This window comes from Arvicola amphibius, chromosome 13, assembly GCF_903992535.2.
Source record: "Arvicola amphibius chromosome 13, mArvAmp1.2, whole genome shotgun sequence".
NCBI classification, from domain to species: domain Eukaryota; kingdom Metazoa; phylum Chordata; class Mammalia; order Rodentia; family Cricetidae; genus Arvicola; species Arvicola amphibius.
The window spans coordinates 59,204,083-59,226,971 of NC_052059.1; the positions used below are offsets into that span (position 1 = coordinate 59,204,083).

Here is a 22,889-nt window from a genome sequence, read left to right on the forward strand (position 1 = left end):
TTGTCAAGATATATTCAGAATAAATGACAGATAATTAAAGATAAACATAACACCATAGGTGAATTGCCTAATATGTCTAAATTGAGAAATTATAGAAAGGAAAGAAACCCAGAAAAACTTATTTACATTTGGTCCTCAAAAAACTTAAAGTAATTGAATACTGTATTTTTGGTTTTTTAACATGATCACCTTATTGACATTGACATTGATGTATATAATAAACTCTTGCATAAATACAAAGTGGTTTTTATAAAAAATCCATTCATAACAAGCCAACTTGCTGTTACATGACCATAGAGGACACATACTGTGGACTAGTTAGAGATCTTTTTATTTATACAAAGATACCGTGTACATCAAAGACTCACATTAAATAAACAAACATGTTTCAGATGATATAGTTTGAGACTGGCAATTTCTCAGAAACTATTTCTTAAATAATTCTGAATCCAAAGGACATTTGAAGGCAAATCAAAAGAAGACAGAATTACATTTCTATGTTATTTCCTCTGTTCATTATTTGAAAGAACCAAGCTGTTATTGAAATTAGGGAGGTAGTAGTAAAGCATTCACCATCACTCTTACCTCTATTGATCCGGAAAGACTCCTTCAATACGGATTTTAGCTGTCTTGGTGGTCTTACAGCACTGTGGCATATTTTACAAAGCAATATTTTAATATTCATATAAAAACATTTACCAAATGCATTCCTAAAATACATTAGAGATTTACTGTCAGCCTTTAACTTGTCCTTCAATCAGTTGATTAGTTTTGGTGACAATTTCCTTAAAACTTTTTCTCATGTGAAAGAAAGAATTTAGTCCAGTAAAAGCATAGAAACACACACACACACACACACACACACACACAAAGAAAGACACTAGTTTCTCCACAGCACTTTTTTAAAGACTGTAACTTTAAAACTGATGGTCACTCTTGTGCTCAATGTAATTAGTACCATGATTCCACTGGTGAAGTCATCGTTTGCTCTTAAAGCTTCACAGAACCCCTCTCTGTCATGTTACTTTGTGGGCTCTCAATGCATGTGATGTTATCTCCCATAAGGTTTGTTTGTGGACCACAGAAATGATTCCTGCTTCTGCTAGCACTCTTACAAGATACCATGGCCTAGGATGTGCTCAAGCTGTCCCTTAGTAGTCCATTCATGAGTGAATCTTAGAACCACAGTGGGCCTGTTTCTATGCCAAATGAGCATTGGTATTAAATTAATGAGATAAAAATATGAACAAACAACAATAAAACTCAGTGGATCATTTCATGTTATTATCTTGAGACAGTTTAAAATTCCAAGTAGAAATGAATATGGTTTTTACAAGGTGTGTCTTTGAACAGTTGTAGCTACTGTAAATTATGAATCTGTTCTTTGAACATTAAATGTGATACCTTTTGGACCTTTTAACATGGAGTAATTTATTAATAAATAATTAGTAATAAGCAATTTACTAATGTGTATAAAATTATTTATGATACATGTTCCCACAAATGATAACACAATTTTCCTCTATTATGGAAGTAATCAATTAAGATGAGTACTTAACTAGCTTGACATACCACCTTTAATTTTCTGCCAAATCAGTGTCTGAGATAGCAGATCAATGACAGAAAGGGCCTTCTACTCTATATTCATGTCCTACTGATGGGAAAGACAAAGCCCCTTTTATAGACACATAAAGAGTAAACATGCCACAGTTTGGCTCTCTACATTCACTTAATCTACTGAGATCCAGAGACTTCATTCCTGTAGAAAACAGCTCACATGAATGGACAAGTGATGGATGGAGCACTGTGGTAGGAGGAAGGCATGGGATCTTGCACCATCTAGGAAAGGGTCCTACACAGAACCAAAGAGCCTCTGCATGTGGAGATGGTGTCAAAGGAGGTAAACAATTTGTTGATTTCTTGTAACACTCTGTGATAATGCAGAGAGATTCCCAAATTCTGTCAGCTCTCAGAAATATAAATGTGATGAAGGTCTAGTTCACTAGCTGATTTCAGAAAGTTTTTGAAAAGGCAAGGAGTGTCAGATGGACATAGTGTGTTTGGTAAACATTAGGAAGCTCATTTTCCAAAACACAGAATTGGTACAGTAGAAATGATGGTTGAGTATAAATAAACCTCATGCCCATGATCTAAAAACAATAATTTTTCAGTCTAAAAATACATTGATAATACTGTGGGGATTGTAAGACAACACAAAAATTGAGTGTATAAGTCAGTATCTATCTGAGAATACAACCAATAATTAGCTTGTTATCTTTGAATTTCCTTAGTCTTTATATATTGTTAGACCTTACCTGCAAGAAGGCATTATGTCAGTGCTGAAATTTTCTTCTAAAAAAAATCAAAATTAATTCATTACAATGCTAGAGAAATATAACATATAAAATTATTAGACACATAGTGTAATTTTGAGATGAATCTAGATTATTCTAGAGTAATACTCCTTTGTAAGAAATTTCTTCATGTAGAATTCACTCATTTTCTTTATATTTCAAATCAAGGAAGACTTAAATTTAACAAGCATAATACCTAAAGGTAAAAACCCACCCATAAACAATTGAGATGATCCTAAATGATCTCTCTCAGACAGAGGGAGAGCAGCATCCTTACCAGTATACAGTAGGACAAAACTGTCCAAATTGAGAAATTGCACAGACATTCCAGAGGTCAGAAGACTTTAATTATATCATAAGGTAGGAACTTATTTAATGAAAGTTATTGATTACTGAGGTTGGTTTGTGACATAATTACATTCTAGTGACACTTACCTGTGTATTGGTATGCAATACAAACTACAAGGCTTTTGTCATAAAACTCAAGAAGAATATGTATTTCTAATATTCCTATTTGCTGCAGTGTGACTATTGAGGACACGTGTGTGTAAAGTTGATTTCTCCTTTATTCAAAGGCAGTACAGATATCAGCATTAATATAAAATAGCAATGTTTTGACAATGTATTTTCACAGTTGAAAGTTCTTTGAAATAATTTCTTAATTAATTCTGACTTTTCAGAATATTTGAAAACCACAGAACTGCATTTATACTTGATTTCCTTAACTCCTTTTTGGGGATCTGAAATCTTTACTCTTCCTTCTTTTCTCTAGGGAATGTAGGAGCAGTTGGAGTCATTCTTACCTTTGTTGAAGGTGACACACTTTCTCTTTGATTGTTCTGATTCCACTGCAGCTGCTCCTCCACTGTGACATATGTTTAAAAGTGATCATCATTTAACTATTCATAGAAAAACACTTAGCATGTTTTCTAAATTCTTTGTTTTTGAGTCCCTAATATATCTTACACTACGTATTTACAAATAACTTTTTGAAACAGGATCTCATTATGCAGTCCAGCTGACTTTACCCACTATATGCATCATGTTGGTCTTGAAATCAAAGAGATCTCTGTGCCTCCTGTTTTCCAAGTTCTGGGATTAAAGGCATGGGCAACAAGACCCAGCCTAATAACTCTAAATTCATTCTTCAACAGTTAGTGATGATTAATGACTGCTGTCCTTCCCACCTTCCCTCATAGAGAAGAAACAGAGAAAATTTAGCTCTTGATTAAAACACACATGCACTCTCTCTGTGTGTCTCTCTCTCTCACACACACACACAAATGATAGCAGTGCTTTTTCCATATGATTTGCTTTGAATGCTCCAGTAACCTTGTATTTCTATGCTTGTGGAGTCAGTGTTCCTGTTCCATTCATCTGCCTGCATGTCCCTATGGCTCCACAGTCCTATCTGCCAGAACTCTTTGGAGGCATTTTGTTGAGTACTATGCTCTCAATGGTCAGTATATGAAAAAGGTTTTTTTGCTACTGCCTGCATTCTCAGAAGCTATGACAGTTGTGGTACCATCAGATTGTTTTAACAGTTCATTCATGTGTGAATGCCGAAACCACCGCCTGGCTGTTTCTTTGTTCAGTAAGAGTTTTTGTGTAATCCTGAGTCTTTGTGACTCACGACCAGCTTCAAAACTCAAGGAAAGCAACACTCTTTTGTCAGCTTTATTCTCCCCAGGGCACAGCTAAGACTGCTGTACTTCAGGGCCTATTGCCAGTATACTCTGGACCAGTAGCTTTATTTTCCTAGTTTCTGCTTTGGCTGTCATCGCGGCCTTGGAGCTTGTCAGGGGACTTTTCAACTGCGGTGGGAACCTTGTCCAAAATAGCACCACTGCTGAAGTGAACTCCAGCAAACTGTGGGGAAACCTTCAACCTTGACCACTATTTCCAATGTCTTTCTGGCAGATAATGATCTCCAGTCTTATTAGATCAACAATCTAAACTTACTTTTTCATCTTCATATTTGATATGCATTCCTGTTCACATGTGTGTATGCATTTGTGTCTGTTGATCCTAGTGCATGTTTTTTTAGGTCCTTGCCTCCTAACTTAGTTTTGAGGAAGAGTTTCTTGTTGTTAACAGCTGTAAAAAGCAAGACTACCTAAAGTATATCTTTCCAGACAATCTCCTGTCTCCATCTCCCATGTCCCTCGAGGTTCCCTGAGATTAAAGATGCACACAAGCGCATAAGGCCCTTTCTATGTTCTGAGGCGTTGAACTCTGAAATCTTTGGTTTGTGTGATAAGTACTTTATTCCTGAGACATGTTCCTAGCCATGAATTCCTAAAACTGTGCTATTCTATGTCAAAGTCACAAGCATACTTTCTCTATTTGCTTCAAGAGTACAGCTTTACAAATTTGTTTGTCTTGTATTAAAGGAAGAATAAATGACCTCAAATGGTTCTTCTTAGAGGGAAGCACAGCAACTCTAACTGGATTAGAGGTTTAATTGAAAGTGCTCTGCACTCAGAAGCCTTAGTTCTATAATTAATAGCAATACACTTATAAGCACCTCTTTAATTTAGGCTCAAAGTCTTCTTTAAAAAAATTGAGTGTTTTAGAGCCAGATAGATGGCACATGGGAGTACATAACTGTCACGGTAGCCCAGAATTTGAATACCTGGAATTCAATAAAAACTCAGACACTGTGCAATGTATCTATAATCCCAGTACTTCTATAGTGCAAAGGAAGTGGAGGTAGTAAGATATCAAAGAGGCTTCCCAGCCTGCTCACCTGGAGTAAGTGGCCAAGTGCCAAATAGAAATAGAAAACATGCCTCAAATAAGATGGAAGGCAAAGCAATCACACAGTGTTGTACTGTGTCTTGATGGGAATATCAGTGCATGCGTGTCCTCTGACACAAAAACAAGTACATGAAGATGAGGGGTGCTAAACCATGTTTAGAATATATGGTATGTACAAAGCATATTTTTAATAAAGAATACACAACACACAGGCTTTACTTTTTAATTCATCTAACTTTAAACTTGCATGTATGAACAAAAAAGGTAATCATTTGATTTTTCATGCTGAACTTATCTTAAATACCAAGTGTCCTATTTAGAGCTGCTATTTCTGTGATAAAACAACATGACCAAAATGAACTTAGGGACCAAAGGCTTCATTTGGCTTATATGTCTACATCATAGTCCATCATTCAAGGAAGACAGGGCCGGAACTCAAACAGGGAAGGAAGCTGGAGGCAGGAGCTTACAGAAGCCATGAAAGGGAGCTGCTTACTGGCTTGCTCATTCTGCTTTCTTATAGAACTCATGACCATGAGCCCTGGAACAGCACCTCCCATAATGTGTTGGGTTCTTATCCATCAATCACTAATTAAGAAAATGCCTGACACCAGATCTCATGGAGACATTTTCTCAATGGAGTCTTAGTTCTTTGTACTCATTTTGGACAACTGTCCCTATGCAGATTAGCTGTTTTAGAAGTCTGGGTGCACAGGTTCACATCTGACCAACACAGTGGCAAGATATTTCAGACAGGACAGGAGAAAAAAATAATAGCATCTGGTAATATCATCTAATTGATGGTACCCTAATCTATTTGCTTAATCAAAATTCACTTAAAGCAGAGTGAGTGATCAAAGAAACAACATGATTTAAAAAAATATTTAAGTTGAACATATATAAGAAGAAAATATATAAGGAACAGGCTAAAAATAATAAAATTATTCATTTCAGGGTTGAAAATAAACTTGATAGTTTTCAAAGTAAGCAACATTAAAGTGAAGTTCCCTTAACAAGTAGAAACTTGCCAATCAAATCAGATTAGAAATGAAAACTTGTTTATAAATGGGAAGCTGAGCCCTGGTACACACTGTTCCTTTGTTTATATTGGAGCAGTCTCTTTCCAGCTCACACTCCCTGTGAGCTAGTCTTTCTCAATATGTGCTTATGAGTTGAAGCCATATTCCCTCTAGCATTTTAGTGTTCATTACTTAAGCAATGACACCCTCAAGAATGGCACTAAGATAGTAAAAAAGAAACAGTACCTATTTGGTGTAAGTTCTGAATCTGGATTGACACCTTTCTTAATTAAAAATTCCACCATTGCATGCTGATTTTCAAATAAAGCCAGTTGATATGGTGTCAAACCATACTGTAAAGGAAAAATTTCATTTTATAAATTGACATACTTCTCAACTGAAAAATGTATCACAGATTTTGTAAACGAAATGAGTCACAAAAGGATAGATTTTCCTTCAGCCCTTGCTGCAGATTCACACACACAGGGCTTCCCTTTCCTTTGAAAACATCTTCCCCGTCCAACAATGCCCGTGAACACCGCTATTTCCAGAACTTCCCACAAATGTTTGCTGGTTCCAAGTTTCTTAGCTCCATGGAGATGTGCCTCCATTGCCCCAATCCTAAAACATGGAGTAGATTTGGTGCCTCTGTTGAATGAGTGAACTCAAGTGGCATCTCTGGTGCAGTTTCTCAATCTGTTTTTCAAAACTATTTTCCCTAACCTAAAATTTTTCTCCCAAACCAAATATCGTTTCCTGTTGTAGTGGTCCAACAAATGCTGGAGGAAGACCTCAGACTCAAATGGCATGTAAACACAAAGAGTGCTTATTCTTCAGAAATAGCCAGCATGCAACAGTCCATCACCCATATAAAATGATAATGAGGACCACGGACAAAGACATACAGGCCCTTTTAAAGTGGACATGGGGACTTCCATCTCTTTAATCTTTTAAATATCTTTTCAATAATTGGGCAGTCAAGGAGCAGTTACATGAGGGGCATGTTGATTGGATAGAACTAGTAACAGTTTTATCCATTGTGGAAATTTTGTGTCACATATGGTCAGCAGCAGCCAGATCCTGCAACTCTGGTTTCACAGCCTTATAAGGACAGGTTTGGAACTGTTTAGCCAATTGGCTAAACTTGACTGGGGAACTTCCTGGATTCAGACTTAGGTCATTAATTACAATGGAGTCACTTCTTGTCTAAGATAGAGTCACATTTTGGCCCCTTCATTAAAAATCTGAAAAAGTTAAGTGAAAATGCCTTCTCAATATGTTTTCTTCAATGATCAAATTCCACATTTATCTGTGTGCCTGTGACCTTCCCACTCTAGCCTCATCTCTGAGGGACAAGCCACATCAGTAACTTCTTAATTGCAACAGACTTCTGCTTTTTCTACAGACATTTATCTTAAAATTATTTTTCTATTGTTTGTGTGTTTGTGAAGTATGTGTGGACCCAAGTCCTTTACTTGTTCAATTTTAAAGTAAAGCAAGTCTGATTTAAAATTTAAAGTAAAGTTTTCAAGTCTGAAACAAAATGTGCTGTGCTGAGTTCCTTTAAGTTACCTACAAAACAATGAAAAACAGATTTGGAAAAAATGCTTTACTCTGAACAGATTCAGTGAGATGCTTGAGCTTCAGAATGTGGAAAGTGATCTGGGTGTCACTGCTGGAAGTACATTGTGAATGAAGTTGAATGATTCTTACCGCTGTTTTGGCTTTAATATCTACATTGTACTCTAGAAGTTTGCTGACGATGTTTACGTTCCCTCTGCAAATTGCGTGGTGGAGGGCAGCATCCCCATTGGCATCTACAATGTGGGGATCAGCACCGTGCCTCAGTAGTATAGAGACGCACTCTATATTGTCCCGCTGTGTGGCCTGTGGGTATTGTATAAAGAAAGAGATACTGAAATCAAGAACTTGAATAAGCATTCCAAAAACTCCATTGAATAGTTACCCATGGATCAGACCAATTGTTTAGGTTATGCATATTATCCCTCTCTTTTGGAGAGAGGGTCCTCAAGTACCCAGACTTTCCTAAATCCATAACCTTCCCACCAAAGTTTTCCAAGTGGTAGAGTTTCAGAGGTGTGCCACCACACCTAGAGAGTAAAGCATTTCACTAACACTGTTTGGCCATTGTGGTAGTGGGAGAGGTTGCTTGTTCATTTGCTTGTTTTGATAACTTGACACAGGTTGAAGACACCTGGAAAGAAGGAACCTCACTTGAAGAATTGCCTCCACCAGACTGGACTCTGGGAAGCCTGTATAGTATTTTCTTGATTGAGGTTGATATGGGAGGGCACAGCTTCCTAGGAGTGGTGGCATGACTGGGAAGGTTGTCCTGAGTAGTATAAGAAATCTAAGCAAGTCTTGGAAAAAGCCATGGAAAAGCATCACTCCCCCATGACCTCTGCTACATTTCCTGCCTCAGGTCCTGACTGAACTCCTGACCTGGTTTCCCTTCTTGACTGACTGTGATGTGGAATTGTAAGCCAAATAAACTTTTCCTTTCCTGACATGGTTTTGGCCAGTGTTTCATCACAGCAACAAAAACCAAACAAGGATAATTTCTAATCCATTTTATACCAAAAGTGTTTCCCAATAGCTACCTTAATTAAGGGTGTGCAGCCTTCATCATCTTTCAAATTAATATTGGTACAGTCATTGGATGACAGCAGTGTTACCACATTTGGATGGTTATGGGCAGAGGCGTAGTGCAGTGCACTCCTACAAATTGAGAGGACATTTAGGAAATTACAGATTATTATGTAAAGGCACACTCAAGTGTAAATAGTAGACACCAATGTACATTTCCTTCTGATGTAAGAGAAGAAACTAAAATTTTCTTGTTTACTTATTTCTCTACTCAGGTGTTCATTTTATGTGCTAGGCATATAGTGCATGGCTGTCCCATTCAAGGCGAGTACTCTATCACAAGCTTCATCCTTCCTCAGAGCAGCCTTTCTGGATAACAAAAGAATGCCCAATAGATTGAACTCAAATTGAATTTGAATCCTACTCTAATCACTGAGTGTTACTAGTTTTAATGAGATAAAAAGAAATTTTCAAAGACAATGTCAACCACGAGCCTTCACGTATGTACCAAAACACACACAACATGTATATAAGGGGCCAGGGGACACAGTTAGAGTTCAAGTTGAAAATATCCTTATGAAATTCCTCAGCAAGCATGAAACAGATATAAGATTTCTTGGTGATTCTTTGCAGGTTCTTTTTTCTTCTTTGAGTTGGCATTTTATGTGAAAATTTATATTATGATAAAATATTCTGTGTTGCATATAACATAGCATTAAAAACATATACATTAAGGGCTGGAGAGATGGCTTGGCATTTACAAGCTCTAGTTTTTCCTGCAGAGGACCTGGGTTTGATTGCTAGCACCCACACAGCCGATCACAACTGTCCATGACTCCACTTCCAGGAGATACAATACCTTCTTCCTATGCTTGTGTGGTACATTGAAAATACATACAGGCAAAACACTCAAACCTAAACAATTTTAAGTGTACACATAAAAAGATGTATGTGGTTTTCTTAGCTATATTCCTTTAAAACCCTCAACAAAGTGCTCTAAAAGAGACAATGTAAAGGGATTTGTAAACTAACTGAAGTTCTTTGTTTTGCTTCTCTTAAAGAAAGCCTAGCAGCTGCTCTTCCAAGGTGTGCAGGTTTCAGGTGCCTAGGAGCCTAAAGCAGGTACAAAACCCAGAGGTCTCCATGAAAGAAGAGCCTTAAGCATGACATCTGCCCTCCCTCAGGCTGCAGATCTGGGAGGTATGTTTCTCTCTGGTAGACCCTGACTGTCCCCAACAGTTTCTGCCCCTCCTGCCCCTCGCCCCTCCCCAGGCCCCATTACCTGCCCCTCCTATCACATTCATCAACATGATGTTCACTGGCATTGATGAACCACTCCACCGACGCCACATCACCCACACTGGCTGCCCTTTGGAACCGCCCCACAGGGTCATAGCCAATTAGGTACAGGGGAAATCGCTGCCTTCTCCTACCCAAGCACCCACGACCCAGGCATGCAGGCCACAGGCGGGTGTACCAGCGAGTCCGAGTCCGCTGAGGGGGTCTAATGGTAAGGGCATCATACTCAAAGTCGTCCTGCATGTTGAACCTCAAGGCTCAACAGGCAGGCACTCCCGGTCCTCCTGGCCCTCCCTGACCCCTGGTCCACCCACCCCCCCACGCTCCCACACACCCCCGGCTCTCCCAGCCCCCCCTGGCCCTCCCGGCCCTCCTGGCCCTACTGACCCTCCCTGCCTTCCCCTTTAGCCACCCGCACCCTCCCAAACCCAAAAGTAAATGTTGAAAACACTAGTTAAGTCTCCCCACTGAACCAAATATGCGTCCCACTTGGGAAGGTCCTTGGATCAGTGTGAGCTGAATTCTGCTTCATTCTTAGCAACACAGTTCCACGGGCATAGTGATGCGCTATGAGCTCACAATGGTACTCAGCAGCTGTGCACCATGTGTGTGTTCTGCGCCTGCCCATGTCAGACTCCAGGGACAAAAGCATACAGTGCTCAGTATATGTAGACAAATATTCTATGTTTTCTCTTTTAAGGATGTTATGGTTCCAATATGGGAACTTCAATCTGAATACCCACAGAGGTATAGAACCTAGTAAGGAGGGAGGAGAGTATCTCTCAAGGAAAGGAAAAAGTCTAGAGTGTTATGTAGCTATAAAGGAAACTAGAATTGGATGGTTTAATGAAAGGGAGATAGGACAGAAAGGTAAAGGAGGGAAAATGGACAGGGACAACCAATACTAAAGGTCCTTTGAAAAACTATATGGACACCAACTACCCTAGAGGTTTCCTATACATATGTGAAAGGAACCACAGGGAGACAAAAAAACAACAGGGGAGACAAGACTTCAACTAGATATCTTGTGCCACCAAATTGAACCTCCAGTGCCAGGAACAGGTTACAGCCTGTTGAGTCATTAACCAAAGGGACCCGTGGAAACCACCAAATAGCACAGGCTATTGCCAAGGCTCTTGGCTGCTCACACAACCTGATGTTAAGGTCTTGTTTCTGGAGGTAACACTTCTGTCACTGAATATGGAGAAGTTGAGCTTGTGTCTAACTACATTATTCACCTACTAACCACAGTTCACTGTACTGGAAGGTACTCTGCACGCTCCTGAAGGAGAAAAGTAGTCTTCAATACCTCTCAGCACAAACCTTTCAACCTACAACTACACCCAAATGGAAGGAAGCTCACAGATATCTGTAAATTTATATCTAGGGGATCCAACACCCTCTTTTGTCTTTGAGGGCACCAGACATGCACACAGTGAACATATATATATGCAGACAAAACTTACAAAGACGTGAAATAAATATGTCTATACATATTGAGAAGTTACATTTATGTAGTAAGTTCACTCTTTTAAAGTATATAACCCAGGAGGGTTTTTTTTTTACTATGTTCTTAAAATTATGCAACCATCATTCTATTTACTTTTAAAATAATTTTTCCATTCAAGAAAAAAAACCTTTATTCATTAGTAGTTAATCTTCATTTCTCCAGACCCCCACCACCTATTAGTTACCAATCTAGCTTTCTGTTTCAAGTGTCTCATTCTGGGTCTTTAAGTGAAATCAAATCATCTAATAAAGAAGTGTCCCATTCTTCAGTCCTTTGGCTACTTTCAACTAAACTTAATGTTTGTGATATTTATTCATGTTATAGGATGTATCCATTCTCTACCCCTTTCCATGACTAGAAACTAGACTACTGTATTAACAAACCACTCTTTGTTTACCTACTCATCAAGCAGTAGGTAATTGGGGTTTCTCCCTTTTTGTTATACAAATGCTCAGGTGCTAGTGGCTGCACCATTTTGATCTACATTCCAGCAGTAGTATAGCAGGTTCCTGTTCTCTGGCATCTTTACACTCTCACATGTGCCCCAGCACCTGTGCATGCTAGACAAGTGCTTTGCCTGTGACTTATATCCTCAGCATGCAACATGTAGATAAAGATTAAGTGCAAAGTTTTATTAAAAGGGGTGGTGTAGTAGGGAGGAAGGGACAGAGAGAAAGAGAGAGGGAGGAGGGAGAAGGAAAAGAGGTCGAGACCTGCTTTCCTCAGTGGGGGAAAAGAGAAAAAGAGAGAGGGGAAAGGGAGGGAGGGCAGAAAAGAAAGAGAGAGAGAGGGAGGGAGGGAGGGAGGGAGGGAGGGAGGGAGAGATAGAGAGCACTAGAGAGACTGAGAGTGAGTGGAGGGTCTCTTAAAGGGACAGGATACCATTTGCTATACAGCCAGGCAGATGGTGTGAGGTGTTTGTGACAGGGTATGCCTGAATACTAAGAAAATTTCTCTTCAGAGCCATTTATTGCCCTCTCTGTCACTGGGCTGTCATTCTAGTGTTGAGTTATAAGAAATCTATAAATTCTGAAGAACATTTCCTTTAGGCCTATATATGGTTATATACAACACTTGAGTATAAATCAAAGAACAGGGGATATAAAATGATTTCTTCTGGACCTCCCCCCAAAATAAGAAAGGCAGGAGCATGATCATCAGGTCCTTTTATGTATTACACAAAAACTAACTGTAGTGAAAAATATTTAGGAACTTTGAAATGTTGTTGCTTTTTTCATTGTTAGAGAGGGACCCTGGAGCCTTCCATGTAAGAGGCAAGCTCATACTACCCACAAGCTGCATGCACAGCTCTATGTTTTCCTTACTAGCTAGCATTTTACAAGCATTTGCTTATTTATGGAGGGAGAGGAATATAAAAAACACTTCTCTGCTTTTATTTTTTAAAGGAAAGAATGTTAATTAAAAGAAAACATGGGGAAAGGGCCATTGAAATGGCTCAGCACCTAAGACCATTTTCCATACAAGCCTGATAACCTGAATTCCATTCCTGGAATCCGTAATTGGAGAATTAAACCAACTCTCAGATGGTGTCCTCTGACCTCTACATATCTACCTTGTCTTTCACATACACACAAACACACACATACACCCAGAGAGAGAGACAGAGACAGAGAGACAGAGATAGAGAGAGACACAGAGAGAGAGACAGAGACAGAGAGAGACAGAGAGAGACAGAGAGAGACAGAGAGAGGGGGAGTCTAAGGAGGATCACTGCTTATTTGCCTATTCCCTATGACTTTCTCAGCCTGATTTCTTATGGGAGTGAGAACCATCTGTACAGACTGCTGCTACCAACAGTAAGATGGACCTTTCTACATCTATCACTAATCAAGCAAATGTCTCCAATGACTTGCTTACAGGAAAATGTGACAGAGAATTTCCCTCTTTTGTCACACATTATGTCTAGGTTTCTGTCAAACTGGCAAAAATTAACTACCACAGCAACACCCAAGGCTCAGCTGTTACTGTAGAAGAGGGAGCGAGGAAGGGTGTAAAAGTCAGAGTTGGGGAGAATTGCTGGAAACTGGGTCTTCAGGAGAGGACACAATGACTGCACTCAGGAATTCCATGGAGCCGTGTTTTCCTGAGCAGAGCTATATAATACTGGGGCTGCACCAATCCATCATTCATTGACAAAGGCTCATAAGGTCCCATCCCTATATGAGGAATTATGAGAAGTTAATGGAGGGTAGGTGAGGGATCAGCATAAAATTTTTGCGGAGGAGAAAAATGCAGGTAAACCATTATTCAACTGTTTTTCTCTCTACCAAAATATTTAGTGATATGAATAATATTGAAGGGGGTAGCACTTGGGCAGAAGGACTGGTTGCCACTTTAAAAATCCACCAAAAAGCTACTGATGCCATAAAGAGTTTTAAATGAATGATTAATGAGTGTATTTTAATAGAAAGCTCTTAAATATGCAAACACTTCAGTAAATTTTTGTCATCATTCAGAAAATGCTTTTCTTGGCCCTTTTGTCTGGACGGCATCCCTGGGCCGCCTGGAATCACTGATACTGTGCCGTGGAGTTCCATCTGGACTGCCTTCCCTAGTGTTTTCAGGTGTCCTGCTCCTGTACTAAGGCCATCCACCCAAAGGGGTCAGACTCTGGCCTCCAGGAAGGTCTGAGGATTCCTGCAGGGGAGTGTGGGCTCCTTCAGATTGTGCTGTCAAGTTCGCTGTGTGATATTCCATCCCGCCCTGCACCCACCTTGGCCCTTTTGTCCGGGAGGTGTCCCTGGGCTGCCTGGAATCCCTGATCCTGTGCCCTGGAGTTCCATCTGGACTGGTGAGTGGGTGCGGACCCTGGGGCAACCTGCCCTGGAAGAGAGCAGAGACCCCCTCCCCCAGATCCCTCTGCAGTCTTGTCTTTGTTTCTCATGTCCCTGCCTCTTCCAAGCCTTCCCTAGAGTTTTCAGGTGTCCTGCTCCTGTACTAAGGCCATCCACCCAAAGGGTGGCCTCCAGGCAGGTCTGAGGATTCCTGCAAGGGAGTGCGGGCTTCTTCAGATTGTGCCACAAGGAATAGGACCTACTCTGGCACTGGGGAGATCCAACCAGATTCAGTCACAGCAAAGATTGGTCTAGGACAACAAACGCCTCCCAGCTCCATTTGAAGGAAGAGATGGGCAGGCGCCAATGCAAGAACTCCTCCAACAACATGAAAGGCAACATGAAATCACCAGAATCCAGACATCCCGAAACAACAAGAATTGAACACCCTACCCCAGAAGATATAGAAGAAACCGACCTTAAACAGTACTTTATGAAAATAATAGAGGACCTTAAACAGGAGGTAAAAAACTGCTATAAAGAATTGGAAATGACAAACAAAAAGGTAGACGAAATAAATAAATCTCTCAAAGATACCCAAGAAAAACAAGAAAAAGCAATCAAACAGGTAAAGGAAACAGTACAAGACCTGAAAAATGAAATGGAGGTAATGAAGAAAACACATTCCGAGGGAAGACTGGAATGGAAATTCTGAGTAAATGAACAGAAACTTCAGAGACAAGTATTACCAACAGAATACAAGAGATGGAAGAAAGAATCTCGGACTCTGAAGATACTATAGAGGAAATAAATTCACAGATTAAAGAACTAAACAAATCTAACAAATTCTTAACAAAAAACATCCAGGAAATCTGGGACACCATGAAAAGACCAAACCTAAGAATAATTGGGGTAGAAGAAGGAGAAGAATTACAACTCAAAGGCCCAGAAAACATATTCAACAAAATTATAGAAGAAAACTTCCCCAACCTAAAGAAGGATGTTCCTATGAAGGTACAAGAAGCCTACAGAACACCAAATAGACTGGATCAAAAGAAAGCATACCCACGCCATATAATAATCAAAACACAAAACATACAGAATAAAAACAGATATTAAGAGCTGCAAAGGAAAAAGGTCAAGTAACATATAAAGGGAAATCTATCAGAATTACATGTGATTTCTCAGTGGAAACCATGAAAGCCAGAAGAGCTTGGATAGATGTGCTACAGACACTAAGGGAACATGGATACAAGCCTAGACTACTATACCCAGCAAAGCTTGCATTCACCATTGATGGAGAAAACAAGATATTCCAGGACAAAAACAGATTTAAACAATACAGAGCCACAAATCCAGCCTTACAGAAAGTAATAGAAGGAAATTCACAAACAAAGGAGTCCAGCATTGCCCAAAATAAATCAGACATCTAGCGACCCTTCACCAGCACATCGCAAAGAAAGGAAACACACAATCTCTACTACCAAATAAAAAATGACAATCGGAGTTAACATCCACTGGTCATTAATATCACTTACTATCAATGGACTCAATTCACCTATAAAAAGGCACAGGCTAAGAGATTGGATACGAAAACAGGATCCAACATTCTGCTGTTTACAAGAAACACACCTCAACCACAAAGACAGACATCTACTCAGAGTAAAGGGTTGGGAAAAGGTTTATCAAGCAAATGGACCTAAGAAACAAGCCGGTGTGGCCATACTAATTTCCTTCAGTTTATTTATATGATGGATTACATTGATAGATTTTCATATGTTGAACCAGCCCTGCATCTCTGGGATGAAGCCTACTTGATCGTAGTGGATAATTTTTCTAATGTGTTCTTGGATTCGGTTTGCCAGTATTTTAGTGAGAATTTTTGCGTCAATGTTCATGAGTGAGATTGGCCTGTAATTCTCTTTCTTGGTTCAGTCTTTGTGTGGTTTAGGTATCAGGGTAACTGTAGCTTCATAAAAGGAATTTGGCAGTGACTCTTGTGTTTCTATATTATGAAATACGTTAAGGAGTATAGGTATTAGGTCTTCTTGGAAGTTCTGGTAGAATTCCGCATTGAAACCATGTGGTCCTGGGCTCTTTTTGGTAGGGAGGTTTTTGATAACAGTTTCTAATTCTTCGCGACTAACAGGACTATTTAGAGCATTTACCTGGTACAGGTTTAACTTTGGTATATGGTATTTATCTAAAAAACTGTCCATTTCTTTTACATTTTCCAATTTTGTGGCATACAGGCTTTTGTAGTAAGATCTAATGATTCTCTGAATTTCCTCTGTGTCTGTGGTTTTTCCCCCCTTTTCATTTCTGATCTTATTAATTTGTGTGTTCTCTCTCTGCCATTTGATTAGTTTGGCTAACGGTTTGTCAATCTTGTTGATTTTCTCCAAGAACCAGCTTTTTGTTTCATTGATTCTTTGGATTGTTTTCTGTGTTTCTATTTTGTTGATTTCTGCCCTCTGTTTGATTATTTCCAGTCTTCTACTTCTCCTAGGTGAGTCTGCTTCTTTTTTTTCCAGAGCTTTCAGGTGTGCTGTTAAGTCACCAATGAGTGCTTTCTCTGTTTTCTTTAAGTGGGCATTTAGTGCTGTGAACTTTCCTCTTAGCACTGCTTTCATTGTGTCCCATAAGTTTGAGTATGTTGTGTCTTTGTTTTCATTAAATTCAAGAAAGACTTTAATTTCTTTCTTTATTTCTTCCTTGACCCAGGTGTGGTTCAGTAGTTGACTGTTCAGTTTCCATGAGTTTGTGGGCTTTCTGGGGGTAGCATTGTTGTTGATTTCTAATTTGAATCCATGGTGATCCGATAAGACACAGGTGGTTACTAATATGTTTTTGTAACTGTGGAAGTTTGCTTTGTTACCAAGTATATGGTCAATTTTCGAAAAGGTTCCATGAGCCGCAGAGAAGAAGGTATATTCTTTCCTATTTGGGTAGAATGTTCTATAGATGTCTGTTAAGTCCATTTGGTTCATTACCTCCATTAAGTCTTTCAATTCTCTGTTAGGTTTCTGTCTTATTGACCTGTCCATTGGTGAGAGAGGAGTGTTGAAGTCTCCTACTATTAGTGTGTGTGGTTTGATGGCTGCCTTGAGTTCTAGAAGTGTTTCTTTTACATAAGTGGGAGCTTTTATATTAGGGGCATAGATATTCAGGATTGAGGCTTCATTCTGAAGGATTTTTCCTGTTATGATTATAAAGTGTCCCTTTCCATCTCTTCTGATTGATTTTAGTTTGAAGTCAACTTTGTTAGAAATTAGTATGGCCACACCCGCTTGTTTCTTAGGGCCATTTGCTTGATAAACCTTTTCCCAACCCTTTACTCTGAGTAGGTGTCTGTCTTTGTGGTTGAGGTGTGTTTCTTGTAAACAGCAGAATGTTGGATCCTCTTTTTGTATCCAATCTCTTAGCCTGTGCCTTTTTATAGGTGGATTCAGTCCATTGATATTAAGTGATATTAATGACCAGTGGTTGTTAACTCTGGTCATTTTTTTGTAGTAGAGTTTGTGTGTTTCCCTTCTTCTAGTTGTGCTGGTGAAGGGTCATTAGATGCCTGAGTTATTGTGGGCATTATTGGACTCCTTGGTTTGTGAATGTGGCTGACTGTGGAGGAGGACTGAGAAACCAAGGACAACGGCAATGAACATGAACTCTACAGCATGGATGGGCTCACTGTGAGCCTTGTCAGTTTGGTTGCTCACCTTCCTGGACTTAGGGGGAGCTGGGAGGACCTTGGACTTAACATAGTGAAGGGAACCCTGATGGCTCTTTGTCTTGGAGAGGGGTGGAGTGGGGGTATGGCTGGAAGGGAGGGGAGGGAAGGGAAAAAAGAGAAAAGAAAAAAAAACAAAAAAAAAGAAATACCATGCAAAGAAAAAAAATAGTAATCTCTAACAAAGGTGTATTTTTACGATGTGACCAGCACCATTATAACTAGCCCCCACAGGATTCACCACCATTCACAACCACGACCTTAGAAGAGAATTTCAAGTACAGTTCTCAATTTACAAATAGCAAACTGTAGAACAGAGGGAATAGATGAACTGTGCAGGGCCAGTAAAGAGTTAAATCACAAAGACACCCACACAACTGTTGCCAGACACCCTACTCTGACCCCGATATATGGACTACAAAATCAAGTCTTCAGTGGCTCCATGATTCACTACTATCTAGTGTAATCACACATTTTTTTGCCTCCTAAGTCCACAGTTCACTCCTGAGTGGACCTTGGTGGCTTTGCCTTTAGAGATCCCCCACTGAACAGCTTAACAGGAACAACTACAGCAGCAGGGAGTGTCGAAATCACACTTTCATTTCCAGCACAAGAGAGCAGCTCTGATGCATTCAGACTAACTTGTGAACTAGACTAAAAGTCAGCTAAGAATGTGGCTAGAAGATGGTACGTTTTCCGAACAATTTAGAGGACCTGGGTTCAAGTCCCAGTGTCACCACCAACAAAAGGTTTTCAAGGCAATGTAGGCTTAAGTCAAATTATTTGACTAAAGTATATATGATCTTTTCTACTTCAACATACTTTGTATTGATGAAAGCTATTTTAAAGAACTTGCTCTGTTTAATTGCTTTTAGCTTTGATTCTATAAAATTTAGGCTTAATCATCAGAGAAATTCTCTTTAACTATCAACATCTTATGCTTCTGAATACTGAGATCCAACCAGCTCCTTGAGGTCAAATCACTCTACAGAGATGGTCAGGACAGAAAGTGACCTGTGCTGGAGATACGGACAGTGGGACATAGCAAACATCACACAGTCTGCCACACACCTCTCAAAATCAAGGTTTGCTGTGATTGCACCAACATCTAAAATTATTTTCTTCAATTCTTCATGTAATTTATACTTAGCTCATGCAGTAACAAAACACCCAAATTCACTTTTCTATTGATCAGTTTACCTAAATATTATTGGGAAAGAGATTTTAGTACTTCCACTCTTTTCTTTTGTTGATTTTTTGTTGAACTCTACATTGTTCTATGCTCCCCTCTCTGCCTCTCCTCTCTCTCTCCCAAGGTCCCCATGCTCCCAATTTACTCAGGAGATCCTGTCTTTTTCTACTTCCCATGTAAATTAGATCTATGTAGGTCCCTCTTAGTGTCCTCATTGTTGTCTAAATTCTCTGGGATTGTGATTTGTGGGCTAGCTTTCTTTGCTTTATATTTAAAAACCACTTATGAATGAGTACATAGGATAATTGTTTTTTAGGGTCTGGGTTACCTCATTCAAAATGATGTTTTCAAGCTCTCTCTTTAGAATCACTACTGTAATGTACTGCAAGACAGTAATTCAAAGAAACAATTCAAAAACAATAAAAAAAACTGGGACTATAAAAAAAATTTAAAAAATAAACTGAAGGAAAAAACCATATGGTCATCTCATTAGATGCTGAAAAAGCATTTGACAAAATTCAGCACCCTTTTATGATAAAGGTCTTGGAGAGATTAGGGATACAAGGGTCATTCCTAAATATAATAAAAGCTATTTACAGCAAGCCGACAGCTATCATCAAATTAAATGGAGAGAAACTCAAGGTCATCCCACTAAATTCAGGAACATGACAAGGATGTCCACTCTCTCCTTATCTCTTCAATATAGTGCTTGAAGTTCTAGCAATAGCAATAAGACAACATAAGAGAATCAAGGGGATTCGATTTGGAAAGGAAGAAGTTAAACTTTCGTTATTTGCAGATGATATGATAGTGTACATAAGCGACCCAAAAAACTCCACCAAAGAACTCCTACAGCTGATAAACTCCTTCAGTAACATGGCAGGCTACAAGATCTACTCCAAAAAATCAGTCGCCCTCCTATACACAAAGGATAAGGGAGAGAGGGAAATCAGAGAAGTATCACCTTTCACAATAGCCACAAATAGCATAAGATATCGGGAAGTAACTCTAACCAAGGAAGTGAAGGATTTATTTGACAAGAACTTTAAGTCTTTGAAGAAGGAAATTGAAGAGGATACCAGAAAATGGAAGGATCTCCCCTGCTCATGGATTGGGAGGATCAACATAGTAAAAATGGCAATTCTACCAAAAGCAATCTATAGATTCAATGCAATCCCCATCAAGGTCCCATCAAAATTCTTCACAGATATTGAGAGGACAATAATCAACTTTATATGGAAAAACAAGAAACCCAGGATAGCCAAAAAATCTTATACAATAAAGGTACTTCTGGAGGCATTACCATCCCTGACTTCAATGAAAACAGCTTGGTATCGGCATAAAAACAGAGAAGTCGACCATGGAATTGAATAGAAGACCCGGATCTTAAACCACAAACCTATGAACACCTGATATTTGATAAAGGAGCCAAAAGTACACAATGGAAGAAAGAGGGCATCTTCAACAAATGGTGCTGGCATAACTGGATGTCAACCTGTAGAAGAATGAAAGTAGATCCGTGTCTATCACCATGCACAAAACTCAAGTCCAAATGGATTAAAGACCTCAATATTAATCTGAACACATTGAGCTTGATAGAGGAGAAAGTGGGAAGTACTCTACAACAAATGGGCACAGGAGACCGTTTCTTACGTATAGCCCCAGCTGCACAGACATTAAGGGCAACATTGAATAAATGGAACCTCCTGAAGCTGAGCAGCTTCTGTAAAGCAAGGGACTCTGTCACTAAGACACAAAGGCAGCCTACTGACTGGGAAAAGATCTTCACCAACCCTGCAACTGACAAAGGTCTGATCTCTAAAATATATAAGGAACTCAAGAGACTAGACTTTAAAATGCTAATTAACCCAATTAAAAAATGGGGTGCTGAACTGAACAGAGAATTCTCAACAGAAGAAGTTCAAATGGCCAAAAGACACTTAAGGTCATGCTCAACCTCCTTAGAGATCAGGGAAATGCAAATCAAAACAACTTTGAGATATCATCTTACACCTGTCAGATTGGCTAAAATCCAAAACACCAATAATAACCTTTGCTGGAGAGGTTGTGGGGTAAGGAGTACACTCATCCATTGCTGGTGGGAATGCACACTTGTGCAACCACTTTGGAAAGCAGTGTGGCAGTTTCTCAGGAAATTCGGGATCAACCTAACCCAGGACCCAGCAATTCCACTATTGGGAATTACCCAAGAGATGCCCAATCATACTACAAAAGCATTTGTTCAAATATGTTCATAGCAGCATTATTTGTAATAGCCAGATCCTGGAAACAACCTAGATGCCTTTCAGTGGAAGAATGGATGAAGAAACTGTGGAATATATACATGCTAGAATACTACTCAGCGGTAAAAAACAATGACATCTTGAATTTTGCAGGCAAATGGATGGAAATAGAAAACACTATTCTGAGTGAGATAACCCAGACCCAAAAAGATGAACATGGGATGTACTCACTCATAATCGGTTTCTAGCCATAATTAAAGAACATCGAACCTATAAATTTGGGATCCTTGAGAAGATAATAAGAAGGTGAACACCCAAAAAAAGATATAGTAATCCTCCTGGATATTGGAAGTAGACACAATCGCCAGGCAAAATTGGGAACTTGAGGGTTGGGCAAGACTGGGCCAAGGGAAGACGGGGAGAGAAAAGTGTGAAGGGAAGAATGGGGGGAGCTCGGAGGAATGGGATGCTTGGGATATAGGAAGGGTGGATATGGGAGCAGGGAAGCATATATCTTAATTAAGGGAGCCATCTGAGGGTTGTCAAGAGACTTGACTCTAGAGGGGTTCCCAGGTTTCCAGGGAGATGCCCCCAGCTAGTTCCTTGGGCAGCTGAGGAGAGGGAGCCAGAAAAGGCCAGATCCTATAGCCATACTGTTGAATTTCTTGCATATCACCATAGAACCTCCACCTGGCGATAGATGAAGAAAATGACTGAGCCCCACATTGGACACCGGACTGAGCGCCCAAGGTCCTGATGAGGAGCAGAAGGAGGGAGAACATGAGAAAGAAAGTCAGGACCATGAGGGGTACGTTCACCCATGGAGACAGTGGAACAGAACTAACGGGAGATCACCAACTCCAGTTGGATTGGGACTGATGGAACATGAGACCAAACCAGACTCTCTGAATGTGGCCAACGGTGGAGGCTGACTGAGAAGCCAAGGACAAAGGCGCTGAGCTTTGACTCTTCTGCATGGACAGGCTCTGTGGGAGCCTTCTCAGCTTGGTTGATCACCTTCCTGGACCTGGGGGGAGTTCGGAGGACCTTGTTCTCAACATAGAGTAGGGAACCCCGATGGCTCCTTGGCCTGAAGAGGGAGGGAGGGGGGTATGGGTGGAGGGGAGGGAAGGGAAGAGGAGGAAGAGGGGAGGAGATGGAAAAATTTTAAGATAAAAAAAAAACAAAAAAATGCTTTTCTTTAAAATTTCTATATGTTTTTTCATTCTTCCTGGCATAGATTGTGAATGTCAGCATACCAGTCTTGAAGGAGGAGCTTTAAAGGAACAAGGATGTACTCAAGCAGAACCTAGACAGAAAAGCAAGAGTAATATTCTCAATCTAAAAGACTTTAGAAATAGGTTAGCATCAGTCAGTAAGGCA

At 39.8% G+C, this 22,889-nt stretch overlaps 1 protein-coding gene across 1 annotated transcript in view; it reads right to left on the reverse strand.

Moving 5' to 3' along the window:
• Positions 1 to 22,889, reverse strand: part of LOC119799853 — a 52,514-nt gene that overhangs the window by 23,831 nt on the left and 5,794 nt on the right. Inside the window, exons 3-8 of the mRNA XM_038309699.2 lie at positions 8,755 to 8,872; positions 7,847 to 8,020; positions 6,380 to 6,486; positions 3,158 to 3,219; positions 2,316 to 2,352; positions 586 to 647 (exon numbers count right to left, since the gene is read on the reverse strand). Of these exons, the coding sequence (XP_038165627.2) occupies positions 586 to 647; positions 2,316 to 2,352; positions 3,158 to 3,219; positions 6,380 to 6,438 (220 nt within the window). The 5' untranslated portion in view covers positions 6,439 to 6,486; positions 7,847 to 8,020; positions 8,755 to 8,872. The remainder of the gene's footprint in view (positions 1 to 585; positions 648 to 2,315; positions 2,353 to 3,157; positions 3,220 to 6,379; positions 6,487 to 7,846; positions 8,021 to 8,754; positions 8,873 to 22,889) is intronic.